This window comes from Pelobates fuscus, chromosome 3 (genome assembly GCF_036172605.1).
Source record: "Pelobates fuscus isolate aPelFus1 chromosome 3, aPelFus1.pri, whole genome shotgun sequence".
Lineage (NCBI taxonomy): Eukaryota > Metazoa > Chordata > Amphibia > Anura > Pelobatidae > Pelobates > Pelobates fuscus.
Window position 1 is genome coordinate 271,288,049 of NC_086319.1, and position 16,553 is coordinate 271,304,601.

General features: G+C 40.4%; 1 protein-coding gene across 1 annotated transcript in view; it reads right to left on the reverse strand.

Annotated features, from left to right (window-relative positions):
- Positions 1-16,553, reverse strand: part of NPC1L1 (NPC1 like intracellular cholesterol transporter 1) — a 51,095-nt gene that overhangs the window by 21,174 nt on the left and 13,368 nt on the right. Inside the window, exons 3-11 of the mRNA XM_063445545.1 lie at positions 14,920-15,134; positions 11,845-11,945; positions 10,407-10,579; positions 6,034-6,162; positions 5,712-5,894; positions 4,569-4,683; positions 3,421-3,548; positions 2,490-2,627; positions 43-132 (exon numbers count right to left, since the gene is read on the reverse strand). Of these exons, the coding sequence (XP_063301615.1) occupies positions 43-132; positions 2,490-2,627; positions 3,421-3,548; positions 4,569-4,683; positions 5,712-5,894; positions 6,034-6,162; positions 10,407-10,579; positions 11,845-11,945; positions 14,920-15,134 (1,272 nt within the window). The remainder of the gene's footprint in view (positions 1-42; positions 133-2,489; positions 2,628-3,420; positions 3,549-4,568; positions 4,684-5,711; positions 5,895-6,033; positions 6,163-10,406; positions 10,580-11,844; positions 11,946-14,919; positions 15,135-16,553) is intronic.

Here is a 16,553-nt window from a genome sequence, read left to right on the forward strand (position 1 = left end):
ACTGTACAAAGGCTTTCATATATACAGAGATATGATACTTACCAGTGGTACCGAAAGCTCCTGATTCAGACCAACTTTACAATGAAACATAAAGAATAATCCACAGAAGAACATGAATGAAAACAAAATCATCTGTAGGGAAGAGAGACATATATTTTAAACTGGGCAGTTAGAGCTGTGTACAGAAGAGGGAAACATGATGTATTCATTTATAATGTATATTCCTGGTAGAATACATGGAGATTTATTTCATTTATAGTATACTATGGTCTATGTATAGTGGAGACAAAGCAGAAAGACATGTTTGGTTGCCGCCATCATAGCGTGGCCTCAGTTAGTTTTGTGAGGTGAGAAAGTTTATGTTAAGTGTAGGTTAAAGTCCCTGGTTAGATTGAATAGTCACAGACTTGAGTTTGGACATGGAGGGGCTAGAGATTAGAATTAGAGGGTTAGTGATTAGGGTTACAGGCAACATGATTAGGCATTAGGGAATAATTAGCATTGTTTGAGTTATTAAAGCTACAGCTTAGGATAGCAGTTACAGAGGCGTGCGCACGGGGTGTGCCGGGTGTGCCTAGGCACACCCTAATCCCTGTGGCCCGTGCTATGTGCCTCTCTCCATGGGCCTGTGAGGGATATTAGAGATCTACCTCACAGACCCACAGGCATGGAGGGAGGCTGGAGAGGACCCAGGGTGCTCAACCAGCATCTCCACCGGGTTCCTCTCTCGAGGTCGGAGCGTTGCTGCGGTTACCGCGGCAACGCTCAGATCTCGCGAGAGTGAACTCTAACCCCGCAGGATGCGGGGCTAGAGTTCACTCACCACTGGACCACTAGGGATGGATGGCAGCACGGTAAGAAGGGAGGGGGGATATTAACTAAACGGCCCCCACACCACACATTCATCACCCTTACACACACAGCACTCACACTAACAGCACCCTCACACACAACACTCACACTAACAGCACCCTTACACACACAGCACTCACACTAACAGCACCCTCACACTAACAGCACTCACACTAACAGCACCCTTACACACACAGCACCCTCACACACACACTAACAGCACCCTCACACACACAGCACTCACACTAACAGCACCCTCACACACACAGCACTCACACTAACAGCACCCTCACACACACACTAACAGCACCCTTACACACACATACAGCACCCTTACACACACACACACACAGCACCCTTACACACACACACAGCGTCCTCACAAACACACAGCGCCCTTACACACACACAGCGCCCTCACACACACACAGCGCCCTTACACACACACACACACAGCGACCGCACACACATACAGCGCCTTCACACACAGCACCTTCACACACAGCGCCCACACACACACACACACACACACAGCAGTATATATGTGTATGTGTATATATATATATATTAACATATATATATATATATACGCGGTGTGTGTGTTTGTGCTTTAGGGTGCACACCCTTATACAATAGGCTGCGCACGCCTATGAGCAGTTACAGATAGTGATTAGGATTAGAATCAATACAATAAGGGTTTGGGGTTGGAGATAATGATCCAAGTAATCAGCTGCCTATTAGGCCCTATCAATACTATGTAGTGTCAAAATAGAATATGAAGAACATGAGCTGTGTACAGGAGAAATGGCTCAGTACAGTAAGAGACTAAAACTACACTGATCAGCTACAACATTAAAACCAGTAACAGGTAAAGTGAATAACATTAATTATATTTTTATAATTGCACCTGCCAATGAGTGGGATATATTAGGCAGCAAGTGAACAGTCAGTTCTTGAATTTCATTTGTTGGAAGCAGAAAATATGGACAAAAGAAAAGATCTGAGTGACTTTGACAAGGGTCAAATAGTGATGGCTAGATGACTGGATCAAAGCATCTCCAAAACGGCATGGCTTGTGCGGTGTTCCCGGTATGCAGTGGTTAGTGCCTATCAAAAGTGGTGGAAAAAGGTTCAACTGGTGAACCAGTGTCAGGGTCATGGACATCCAAAGCAAATTGATGCATGTGGGGAGTGCAGATTAGCCCGCCTAGCCTGATCACACAAAAGAGCTACAGTAGCTCAAATTACTGAAAAACTTAATGCTGGCAAACAGTCTACTCTGCTTTCTGTGTATGGGGCTGCATATCGGGCTACATAACTGCAGACCGATCAGTGCACACATCCACCGCCGTAAGTGCCTTTAATGGGGACATGGTGAAAGATACGTTACGAGACATTCAGAGATCTTGTGGAGTACATGCCTCGACGCATCAGAGCTGTTTTGTCAGTGCCAGGGGGACCTACATGATATTAGGCAGGTGGTTTTAATGTTGTGGCAGATCTGTGTATATCTGTACAGAAAAATCAGATTACTACATGTAGGGTAGTTGCATAGCTTGAAGGACAATGGCTGCTTATACACATACATTCTCTATTGATATTACCAATAAATAATAAAGATTGGAATGCATTCTCACCACTAGGACCCTGCTGACAGGGTTCAGCAGTATTGGGCAGTAAATATGTTTCATGAAGCTGATTAGCAAACTCTTGGATTTCTTCTTTGGATTCTCAGTTGAGCTCTTAGCACAGCAACAGATGTCAAACCTAGACTCCTGGAGGGTAAGCACAGCACAGCCATATTTGAAGTTAATGTGCCATCACATATTGTAGAGTATGAATAAATAACAGAAAGATTTATCTCACTGCATGTTTCATAGGATCATATACGTATGTAAAGTAATATATCAATACATAACTATCCGACTGATTGCCAGTCTTCATAGTGTGGTGAGGTAAATCTTATTCACCTGGACACACTGATATAGCAATCAATAGGTTTTCTTTCCCTAGACCATATATTATTTAAACCATTCTTTTATCGTAGAGTAGGAAAGGTATATAACTCACAACTTAATGCAGAAGTCAAAACATGAGAAGAGTAATATATATATATATATTTTTTAACATTCCTGTGCAATATTTTATGCATTAAGATCAAAGGGAACAAGTCAATGCAATGGGTATGTGAGGAAATGGATACCACAGTGTACGTCACTGCGAAGGGTGCATGATACCACAGTGTAAGTCACTGCACTGCACCAAAATGCTAGCACTGCAATGGGTGCATGGCATCAACATATAGATCACTGCAGTGGGTGCATAGTACCAATGAATAATAATCCATGCACTGCATAATAGGCATAGGTTTTCCTGCAACAAATGCATAACAATGCAATATCAGGTAAAGTGTACTATTCTTGTCATGGAACTGTTAGAATTCCTCTGTAGCATATATTTCTGCTTTCCATTTTTAAGTGCTTTCATTTTCTCAATATGGTATTTGTTGAGTGTAGCCTGGTGTTTAAGTATATGTTTATGTTATATTTAGCCCCTTTCAGGTTTTACCTCCCGTCTTTTGGTATCCAGAGAAACAAGAGCCACAAACATAGTGATCTGAAGCACAAAATCCAGCAGGATAGCCAGTGCAGCATTCAGGGCAAATGTACGGACAGCGGGCATATTGGTGAGGGCACCTGGAGACAAATAATGTTTATGTTGTGTTACACATTGTGGTGAAAATTCTGAATATTTTAGTCCAATGTAAGTGTGTATGCAAAAGTGTGTGAGTATACCCTTGAGTATTTGACAATGTCAGAGAATGTGAGTGTGGTAGCATTTTCTCTACTTTTTATTTTTTTTAAATTGGTGGCAGATGAAAGCCAATTGGTCTGCTCAGGACTGCAATGTGTCTGTCTCAATTGTTTTTTAAACCTTTTCTCAGTATTAGCCTTAACTACATTCACGTCTCTGGTAGAGATGCCTTTCAAGATAAGGACTGCAATAAAAATGATAGGAAAATGTATAAAGTAAGTAAAGAGTGTCAGACAGACAGAAAACAAGGGAAAACAAAGAACCACAAACAATTTAATATTCTAAAAGAGAACTAATTCTGGCAGCAATTTCCCTCTTAAAAATTGGCAATCTTGTCCTGCAGCGGCTGTTTGATGGCAATATTATGATTTTTAATATTAGCGTGTATATAGCATTAGCTTTTTTCACAGCACTTGACAATTATATAATGATTATATATGGGGATATCTAACTGAAGGACAATAATAATATTGATAGCATATGGCACTGCTATAATAATAAGTGAAGTGTACACAGAGTGTATAGGTTCTATGATGTATTGGTCCAATGTTGAAACATACTTAGCAACTTTTTTGACTGCTCTGTTGGTGAACGTGAGCACACTCTAGAAGATGTGTTGTGAATTTGAGTAGAGCAAAATAGTTCATGGATGTAAAAAAAAAACAGTTAACTGGGTCTTGCCTGAATAACTAAACGTTATACTACTGCAATCTATAACAATGTCCCCCCTAATGAAGTTTTGATAAGTGGTCCAGAACTGAGATAACAAATTAATCATAACATGTGGTTTGCATTCTTCAAAGCAATTAAACACAACCTAGCAGACAGACAGGGATGTGCCATGTGTATTTGCTTGGCTATGCATGTTAAACAAGATTAATTTTAGGTTGTGAGGTTAATACCCAAGAAAAAGCATAGGGACTCTGAGATGCTGCAGAGTAACATGCTGGGGGCCACGCTGCCCAAGACTCTTCCAATTTGCTCCTCTCTTCGTTCTCCATCCTTCCGCTCATCTCTCTGTAGATAACAAACAGGACATTGTGCTGCTGATAATGGATGTGGCAAGAGAGCAATGATAGGCATTTCATTGACAGCTGTATAGTAAATTAATGATTCCTTCCTTACATGTTGCTGATAGACCTTTACATATAGCATGTGATAGTGGAGCAATGATCAGCAGGTGTTTGGCACATCAGTAATATACTGTGTGCAGGAGAAGGCTAGTCTTGGGGCACTATACAATTGAATGGTCTTTTCTGTCACATAAACCTACTTGTGCAGTGCATATGAAATATGGGTTTGACAGATGCAGGCTCCATCAGTTTGACACAGATCAGTCTCACCCCAACCAGCAGTCAATTATGAACACCTCCAGGGATATCATATATAATCACTGTGGTCTGGGAAATAGAACTTCCATGATGATTTGTAATAACTGGGGCTGGTAAAGCATCATGGGTCATAATATCTTTCATGGTTCAAAATGTCCAGTAGCCAAGGGCACTAACCCTGGTAAATATGCCATGGACTCTTCAGGCCTGCACTGGTGAGTAACATTGAAGGCCTGGCTAGTAGCGTTATTAAGATTTAATCTGATTGTCTCTTGCTTCGTTCTGCTTTGTGCTGTAAATATATTCTCCATTTTGACTATGGCCATTGCTTAAAGCATTCTCTGCCTTTGACTGGCTGGTTTGGTGTGTTTGTTTGGTGTCTGAGCATTGGCATTCATACATATACTGGCATACATTTATATAATACCTTATAATATCTTGTCCCTTGATACAGTCTGTTGCTATATGTGATATTGTCTCGCTGCCATGCTATAGTACAATCCCTTGGCAGTTATTCCGTTATGCCTAGTGCATTGTTAAGTGCTGTTTTCATAGCTGCCTAATGTGATCTTTAGCTATAGCCTCTGGAATATAAGGTCCCTATTTCCATTGTATCTCCAGCTATGTTGTTGGTGGTGTGGTTTTGTTCTCCTTCTGATTTAGGTTTGTCTAAATCATTACTATTTCCGAACATGTTGGAGAGAATTGTTATACCTGCAGTTCCAGCACAAATATGAAGATGTTGTCTGCGCCCACCGCCAAGACAAGGAAAGGGACAACCTCAATGATGATAAGTGTCGATGGGATCCCCAGGTAACAGAAGAAACCCATTGATGACAAAACTGCAAACAGGACAACCAGAATGCCACCAATTCCGAGAGTTATCTTTGAATCCACCTGAATATTTATGCAGGAGTAGGGAAACAAGAAATTACTCACTGAGTGATTACTATGTAGACTACAGTATGTCACAATGACATCTGCAGTCTGATTCTCATGGAAGGGTATGCACAACATGTAAGTGTCAAAATCTCACCAGAACACGACGGAAGCTACTGTATTCACCGAGGGCTAGAGCAATGTAGAGGAAGATCACCAGGTAACTTATGGTAAAGATTGGAATGTCTTCTGTGGTTGTCCGGTTGATTTCATCCTCCAAAGAGCGCTGTGGGAAAAGGAGTTTTGAAATCCAAGTATACATGGCAAAAAAAGCAGTAATAGTAACACCAGAAGCAAATCATAAAGTCAAAGGAATGCTGCACACAAGTAAGTTTACGTAGGAGCTCTGTGGAGGGGGGTCCGCACTCCACCAGGAACAACAAGAAGTAGCAGGCGTAACAATGTATGGTGAAGGTCAAAAAATATTTATTGGAGATCAAAAAGGACAAAAAAGATACAACGTTTCAGCCTAGAGGCCTTAGTCATGTACATTAAAAAATATATAATATTGCGGCCTAGAGGCCTTAGTCATGTACATGACTGAGGCCTCTTGGCCGGAACATTGTATCTTTTTTTGTCCTTTTTGATCTCCAATAAATAATTTTTTGCCTTCACCCTACATTGTGACGCCTGTGGAACTTGACAAGAAGCAAATCGCTTTCACATGGACAATTTGTGTTCCTCATTCCTGACAATAAGAAACAAACCAACAAACTATAAAAAAACAATTCAGAAAAATAACGCGGAAACTAGTGATAACCTATCTGCCGATCTACACACACATCATGCACACAATAAGCCAACAAACTGTATAATAAAAATATAATTGATTCTCAATGGAGGAGATATGGTTTCTCTTGTAGAGATATACAAGGATCTGTATAACCCACATCCACTATCCATCCTGGGGATATTTTTCCTTCCTACCAGCTATTCTTTCCAGCTCTCTCACACCACAAGCTTTTGCACAATTGAGAAGATTGGCATGTATATCGACAAGTCACATATGTGTGTGTAAATGGTTCATTAGAGCTTATTGAGAACTAGTAAATCAAAGACAACACTTCTTTTAACTGTACGTCTATCTTTGTCTTCGATAAAAAAAAAAATGTCAGAATATTGATGCAATTAAGAATGCACTCAGAATTCTCTTGTACCCTCTCCATCTTTGCAGCACTGTCTTTAAGGAGGGATCTTTTGTCTCTACACAACGCAACCATCATGTTTTAAAAACTAATTCAGGGACCACAGAGGTTTTCCTTTAATGACGGCCTCTGTAAAAAAAAAAGTTTCTTATTTTTTCAAAGAGTGAGTAAGATTTAAGGGGTTAACGGTTCATAAATGAGACCCCAGCTCACCCATTTCAATAGAAATCTGTAATTCACTAAGAAAGTAAGCAGTATGGGGCCATGACCCCCCCCTATATCCATATGTGTCTGTCAGGATTACAAGCTGATCCATCACGCAGTACTGTGTCACACCTAGGACTAAGGATAACGTATAACTGGACCTTAGAATGGCCGGACTTAGCATATCCAAGAATAGTCAAAATACTTGCCGAGGTAAGGGACACAGAATCAAACACAAAGATAAGGGAAAGCCAAAAGTCAAGGACAGGGCTGCCATCAGAAATTTAGGGCCCCCCTGGGCCCGCCCCCAAATCTGCCCCCGGGGGCCCATTCTGAGTCCACCCACAAGGATGGCCTGTGTGGTGTGTAAAATGGATACAGATTGCACATTTGTATAATGAATGTAGTTGTGTGTGTTTTAGATAAAGTGTGTGTTTGTGTAGTGAATGCAGAGTGTTTGTGTTGTGGTTTTAGTGTGTGTATGGTGAATGCTGTGTGTGTTTGTGTTGTGGTTTAAGTGTGTGTATGGTGAATGCAGTGTGTGTTTGTGTTGTAGTTTTAGTGTTTGTATGGTGAATGCAGTGTGTGTGTTGTAGTTTTAGTGTGTGTATGGTGAATGCAGTGTGTGTTTGTGTTGTGGTTTAAGTATGTGTATGGTGAATGCAGTGTGTGTTTGTGTTGTGGTGTTAGTGTTTGTATGGTGAATGCAGTGTGTGTGTTGTAGTTTTAGTGTGTGTATGGTGAATGCTGTGTGTGTTTGTGATGTGGTTTAAGTGTGTGTATGGTGAATGCAGTGTGTGTTTGTGTTGTGTTTTAGTGTTTGTATGGTGAATGCAGTGTGTGTGTTGTAGTTTTAGTGTGTGTATGGTGAATGCAGTGTGTGTTTGTGTTGTGGTTTAAGTGTGTGTATGGTGAATGCAGTGTGTGTTTGTGTTGTGGTGTTAGTGTGTGTATGGTGAATGCAGTGTGTGTGTGTTGTAGTTTTAGTGTGTGAATGGTGAATGCAGTGTGTGTTTGTGTTGTGGTTTTAGTGTGTGTATGGTGAATGCAGTGTGTGTGTTGTAGTTTTAGTGTGTGTATGGTGAATGCAGTGTGTGTGTTGTAGTTTTAGTGTGTGTATGGTGAATGCAGTGCGTGTTTGTGTTGTGGTTTTAGTGTGTGTATGGTGAATGCAGTGTGTGTGTTTTAGTTTTAGTGTGTGTATGGTGAATGCAATGTGTGTTGTGGTTTTAGTGTGTGTATGGTGTATGCAGTATGTGTGTGTTGTGGTTTTAGTGTGTGTATGGTGAATGCAGTGTGTGTGTTGTGGTTTTAGTGTGTGTATGGTGTATGCAATGTGTGTTTGTGTTGTGGTTTCAGTGTGTGTTTGTGTTGTGGTTTTAGTGTGTGTATGCAGTGTGTGTGAGTGTTGTGGTTTTAGTGTGTGTATGGGGAATGCAGTGCATATTTGTGTTGTGGTTTTAGTGTGTGTATGGTGAATGCAGTGTGTGTGTTGTGGTTTTAGTGTGTGTATGGTGTATGCAGCGTGTGTGTGTGTTGTGGTTTTAGTGTGTGTATGCAGTGTGTGTGTGTGTGTTGTGGTTTTAGTGTGTGTATGCAGTGTGTGTGTGTGTGTTGTGGTTTTAGCGTGTGTAGGCAGTGTGTGTGTGTGTGTTGTGGTTTTAGTGTATGTAAATGTGGGGGCTGTATGTAAAATAGGGGGCTGCATGGGGGTGGGGGGGTGGGAGGGGAGCCTTTTTGGTAGTATTGACATTTTATTCCCCCCTCCCTGCTTCTTACCTGGCCAGGGAGGGGGGAGATCGCATCCCTGGTGGTCCGGTGGAATAGTGGAGGGAGCCAGCCGCTGTACAATGCAGACGGGGACCAGCCAGCACCATCTTAACACTCCAGCAGCTCCTGCCTGTAAGTCTCGCGAGCTGTGCCTGTTTGCCGCGCGGAGCGTTGCCATGGTAACCCGTGACAACGCTCTGCAGGCTGCGGAGCTCGCGAGACTTACAGGCAGGAGTAGCTGGAGAGTTAAGATGGTGCTGGCTGGTCCCCGTCTGCATTCTACAGGTAGCCAGGGCCCGCAGGTGAACATATAGATAGCGATAATCGCTATCTATATGTGCACAAATAGAATGTGGGGCCCGGGACTCCCAGAGCAGTCCGGGCCCCCCAGGACCGCCGAGCCCATGACAACCGTTATGGTTGTCATGCCCTGATGGCGGCCCTGGTCAAGGATACCAGACATCAGGGAAGTCAAAACAAAGCCAAAGTCAAATACCAGAAAATCAAGATCAGGAACACACTCTCGTAAAACCATAGGCATGAAACCACGACAGGGCAATGAGCAAAAGGAGAATTGGGTTTAAATACCCCTCCTGTGGATCCGATTGGCTGTAACCGGCCTTTGACCCCAAATGTAAATACCAGGTTTTCATGTGCATGATTGCTGCCATGCCATTAACCACATTTTTATGTGCGGATGAATACGTGACAGTGTTTTATTACAGAAAACTGTATGACTGGTGTATTTTCTGTACCATGTGAAACCTGTAATATGCTAGACACTACTGTGCAACCTAAAAGCCTAAACTCTAGAAATAAATTCCACTTAACGCAGGCAAAAGTACCCACAGAGACTTAAAAAGGGATAGGAAGCACACTTTGGCCTGAATTAAAGTATCCATGGTAAACTTGGCAAACCCCCTGTGCACAGCTATGGCTGCAGTATATCACTTCCATATATCTAGATATCTAGACCCAAGATGGCTTACGAAATTGAGAGCTGTCACCTTCATCCTGCGTAAAGTAGGAGACACTCTCCTTACTTGTTGGAAGATACAAAATTTGAACATAATCCCCATTTGGGATTTTAAGATTAAATGCAGAAAGCATTTGTCTTTTTGAGACCCATCACCTTATAAAATGTAAAAAAAAAGTATGTCTTATTAAACAGATTTTATTCATTTATTTATTTATTACATATTGTGAGCATGTGCCACACTCATTAGAGGCTAACGCTATTTTTACGTGCTTTTTTTTTTTTTTAAATTATTTACTCGTTTTACTTATTAAATAATGGGGGTACAAATATGGATTGCGTTTAAAAAATTGAGAGATTTACAACTGTTCTAACCTCAGCCATGTATGAGAAGGTCAAGTTACTCCGTGGATCTTCCAGGTACTCCTGCAGGATATCCAGAAATTTCCTCTCCCAAAGCAACACATAGTCAAACCGGGGATCGTTACGGGCAAAGTTATTCAACGAGATGGTGAGAATAAGAGCTTCTGATGTAGCGTATTTGTTATCTATAAAGAATAGAGAGGGGGAACACTTAATACCCTGGTGATCTGAGAGAACTGATAAAAAAACATATAATCTAAAGAGAGGGATGGAAAATTGAATAATCTAGATGAGAGAGTGTTCAAATAAACAACAATATGTAAGAAAAGGACCAAAGAACCAATAATTTATAGGAGAGAGGGGGCAGAGAACAAATAATCTAGGGGCAAGACAAGGGTAAAAAAAGAATAATCTGTATGCGAAAAATGGATCAGATAAATAATAAACTTCAGACAATAGAGGGGAAATAGAACTAATTGCCTGCGAGAGAGAGAGGGGGACAGAGAACTGATAAATTGTATAAGAAGAAAAAAACCTTATCAGAGAATGAACAGAGAATGTATAATCTGCACGTGAGAGAGAGAGAGAGCAGAGAAGTAATAATCTGCAGGAAAGAGAGGGACAGGGAACTAATAATTTAGAAAGAAAGGGATCAGAGAGTTAATATGGAGGAGAGAGAGAGAGAGAGAGAGAGAGAGAGAGAGAGAATAAACAGATAACTAATAACAGACAGTAGAGAGTGGGTACGTTGACCTGTTAAGGTGTAATAAGAACAATAGAATACAAGCATTGATAATCTGCATACAGACAGAAGAAACCTAGAAAAGACAAACTGTGGTTTTATCATCTCTGAAACTTCTCTGAAGCTGCTCAATGTCTCCAACATCTTCCCAGTCTTCACAAAATCCCTTAAGAACTTGCCAGCTACAACTAATCCAACTACAAACTACAATAATCATCCCTTGGTAATGGCACAGATCTCCCATATTAGTTTATTGTATTATTTTTTTCCCCTTGTTTTCCTGATTGTTGGCACTATGTAAAATAGGTGCAGACTTACAAAACTTTAATATTTGTAGAATACTATATCAGTCAGAAAAATAAGGAGATACTAGCTGATCAGGTACACATGGAGATATTTTTTTAAGAATGTACTTGAAATGGGAAAATGGTATACCATGTTAAACCTTGACCACCTTATACTAAGCTCCAGCTTGATTAGCTATGATGCCGTACCAAGTGTACAGTGACCATGGGAAAAGTTTTATCAAACACTATACTAAATCACACCACTGTATCTGCAAAGATACATGCAGGCTTGCACCATTCTACTAAACAAGCAGAATAATTTATACTGTGTTCTGCCATTTTAAGGTGAAAGGGTGAGAATTCATATCATGGTATAGAAGAGAAATTATGGTGTCAATGAAGACGATGAGGAATAAGTTACCATCATGTCCTCCTACTGCAAGAAACGGAAAAACGGGAGCACCGTAATCTGCCATGCAGCTGAGCTGTAGGTCTGTTATGTCCTTAAATGACAAGGGAGAGCTGCAGACAAAGAAAGAAAGATACATCAGTGGAATGATCAACAAAGGATAGCACAATTGTGACACTGCACCTCCATATTCCTGTCCTGAGGCATAAAGGACATCTCTTTTGCCGAAATGTTGGGGGCTTGCCGATTGACTTTTCTTCCCTCTTCTCACTTATTCTGGTATGCATTTGTTGTTCTTTATTATAATTGTTTTTGTGTTGGGTTGTTAAGATTTTATACCTCCATCAATTTAGGATTACATTGATATTTAAGTATTTGTTTACTATATATTCCGTTTGGATATTATCATAGAACCTGTGGTAAGTTTCTGTATATTATTAGTATGTGAGTCATGCTCTGATTGGTTCTTATATGCATTGTGAGATACTTATCTTTTTTTGTACCTATCTAATAATAAACTTTTTTTATGTTAGTGGTTGTGCTCCTTGATTGGATATTTTCTGTCCTGAATACCATACACCAGGAATTCTGCCCAGCACCTGCTATACTGGTTCACACACTCACTCCCAATTATATACATTTATACTATTTTATATGTACAACACACCGCTCTATCAATGTAACACCATCCTGCTCTGATCTTCTACAGTGCCATACATGTTTAAGAAGCATCAAGACTAGTTGGGTCATGTCCTGGTATGAGCAGAGATTACTGCAAATGATGCAAAAACTAGGGGATATACAGCAAAGGCAGAATTTAAGTATACTTTATACATTTTCTATTATTTGAAATAAATTATTTTGATTATATTAATAATGCATTATCATCAGTGCATTCAAAAAGTAACAAAAAAAACTTAATTTTTTAACCCATAATGACAGAGAAACAGATTTTTTACAACATTGCAAATATATTAAACATAAAAACTTCAATGTCACATTGATAGAAGTATTAATATCCTTAACGAAGCACCTTTGTCAGAGATTTCAGTCTCAAGTCTTTTTTGGATATGATAAAGTACAAAAAGGTTTAGGTACAAGCTTGACAAAGATCGTGTAGGTTGAAACCTTGTGTAACATTAGGATTCAATAAATCACCGTTTCTGAACCTTGGTGTGCCTAAACCTTTTTGTACTTTATGCATTCTGTTATTGGGACCTGGTGCTTGTTCCTAGTTTGGTTTCACCCTGGCTCAAAGTGATGGGATAGAGTGCTGTTCCTTATTGTTTTTTAGATATGATGTGACAAGCTTTGCACATCTGGATTTGGGTAATTTCTGCTGTCCATCTCTGCAGACCCTCTCAAACTCTGTCAAGTTGCATGGGGACTGTCAGTGGACAGATATATTCAGGTCTCTCCAGAGATGTTCAGTAGGGTCCAAGTTTGGGCTCTGGCTGGGCCACTCAACGACACTCACAGCATTATCCTTTTTTACTGTGTGCTTAGGGACATTCAGCACAGTCTGAGGTCCTGCGCACTCTGGACCATTAATTATCTATTTTTTTTAATGTGTTCAGCTTTCTCTCAGCCCTCTCTAGTCTCCCAGTTCGTGTCGCTGAAACACAAACCCAAAGCATGATACTACCACCGCCATACTTCACTAGAATCTGTTTCTCACAGTATGAGAGTACTTTAGGTGTTTTTTTGCAAATTCCCAGGTGTGTCTTGTTAGGAGAGTCTTCTGTCTGGCCAGTCTGCTATGAAGCCAGATTGGTAAAGTGTTGCAGCGATTGTTGTCCTTCTGCAAGTGTTTCCCATCTCCACACATGATCTCTGGAGCTCCCCAGAGTGGTGTTCTTGCCTTCTCTTGCCTTCTTCCACGATTTTTGTTAGGCAGCTTGTTCTGCGAAGAGTCTTGGTTGTTTCAAACTTTTTCCACTTGACAATTATGGAGGACACTGTGCTCTTGATTATCTTCAAAGCAGCCAAACATTTTTGTAGTCTTCCCCAGATCTGTGCCTCAACACTATCATGTCTCTGAGCTCTGCAAGCAGTTACTTTGATTTTATGGATTGTATATTTTTTTCTCTGATATGCTTTTAGAGCTGTGAGACCTTATATAGACAGATGTGTGCCTTTCCAAACCACTCAATTTAAGTTGCCACAGATGTACTCCAATCACAGTTTACAAAAATGTCAAAGGTGGCCCAGAGAAATGGAATGCATCTTAGCTAAATCTCAAGTGTCACAGCAAAGGGTGTGGGTCTGGGTCAATGTGATATATATGTTTTTTCTTTTTAATACACTTACACAGTTTTAAAAAATCTAGTTTTTGCTTTGTGCTTAGTTAGTTGGGATTTGTTCCTTTGTGTCTCATAACTGGCTTCAACTGGGACAGCACAGCTGAATCTATAGATGTTCTCACACTGTGCATAGTGTTCTCAGGGCACTGAACCCATGCACAGAGTGCTCTAGGAGTGCTCTATGCACGGTGGACCCTGACTAGGGCTTGCCAGAGTGCCTTGTCAGGCAGGATGACATGCCTCTTTATCAGGTAATCCAGCCACTTAATGGCCCACCTCTCATTTGTTCCACTTTGTGGCATAACCAATCCCAGTCCTGGATCCAAACCTCCCATTTTTGGATAGCGTTAGAGAGCTTAATGTAGAACGAATGCACAGACTGAGAAGTGGGACAGACCCAGACAGATTAAAATTATCATATTACCCATATTAGCTATATTATTCATCCCTGCAATGTTTCTTAGATACTGTCATACCTCTAAGGTCCATCCTGCCATTGAATCCTTCTTGAAATGCCTTTGCTGAGGGCACAGACATCTCTTCCCACTGTCGCATAATATCCATTCCAATACTCAACTTTGACAGTATTACTACCCCTATTTTTGGTAAATCTGTATCTGCCTAATCCCTCTGTTACTAAGTCTTAGCGCTGCCTTACAACATATTTTCTCATTACTTAATTGGATTTGCCTACATATCTGTAAGAGAACTAAACAATCACACACGTTTCCCTTCAAATTTCATTCCATCCTGGTCCTCCCCTTGTGACCACAAAGTTACTCACTTCATACAGTACAGAAAGTGGTCCCGCCATCCTACTGTCCCTGTTTCTCCAGACACGGTCTGTGTCACCTCCATTGTAAACCTGGTGCGATTATTCTGGAAATATTGCACCAAACTATTCACACAGCAGTCCGTGGCTGAGGGGTTTGAAGGATTCAGTGGTGCATAGCAGATATCTTCAATGCTAACCATTTTCTGGTGCTTCTCTGACCATACCTTCCATTGAAAAAAATTAAGTTTAATTGTAAGAGTACCTAGTCAACATGTACAGGGGTAATATATAGAATAAAACAATGTAGTAGCATACCTCCCAATTGTCCCTATTTGGAAAGGACAGTCATCCCTCTGTCCCACTTTAATATCCCAATATCTGTCTTTTGTAGACGCTCAGTATTTTTGGTGTGCCTGAATATGTACCAGAGCTCCACAGCAATAATACTCACAGTAATGTGTCTTTATACGACAATAAATGTGTTTAGAAATGAGGTTGTGTAAATAAGATACATTGTTCTTATTCTACATTATATTTTAATTACATAAATTGTTATTAATAAGTCAGTTAAAATTTCTCAGAACAGACGTATCCCATACATCTCAAGTGTACACATTTAAGAGGAACAGTCTGTATTATGGGATGGGCTCAAATCCTTCTGTCTCTCTTTTCTATCCTAATTAGGTGCAGACAGACCACTCGGTCATATCATCACACCTGGCTGCACAGCCATGCTCCAGCTGGGGAGATCAGAGACATTATTCAGAGAAATTCATTTTACAATAGGTAGTGGGGACCCCTATCGGATAGGCACAACATTGAAGGAATAGGTTAGGTTAGACAGTTGTGTCTGGGAAGGGACAGAAATTTGGGTGAGAACAAAGACACAAGTGACTTGTTTGGGAAGGAGTCGGACATGCAGCATAAGCACAGTTGTGAGAAGTATGATGTAACAGACCAAGGGGGGGTAATGTTGAGACAAACCGGTTGAATGACGTAAAGACAGAAGTGGTTGGGAATGGTGAAAAATACAAATTGTGAATGGTAGAGAAACAGAGAAACCAAATAAAATAAATATGAAATAACTCTTGCACCATGTAAATATATCCCTTATTCTTACACATTTACATAGATTTCAAATACTGTACACTCCTCATTTGTACACTCCACATATACACTGACATAGTTTTCAAATACGCTCCTCATTCCCAAATGCCTACACTGCATTCACACTCACATTGACACTCTTCATAAGTGCACTCCAAAAGTCTCAAATGTACTCACACATATAGGTTCTCCACAGTGGCATTCACACATATAGGTCCTTCACAAACATGCATACTTGCAGTCACATACTAATGCTCAATAGAAATATTGATTCATATGCATTCATACTGATACTATATGCAAAAAAGTGTGCATCCATCCAGACAATGCACAAGTGTATTCACATAGATTTTAAACACTCAAATACTAACATTAATTAATATAAACACAGGTCTTCACACTATACACATTCAAAGGAATACACCGTGTTACATGAGAGTTATAATTAACATTTTATTCCTGTACATATATTTGCCTTTAAAGGGCTTGGGAACTAATTTTGTTTAGGGGTCCCGAAGGCTCTCAGTTAGTCAATG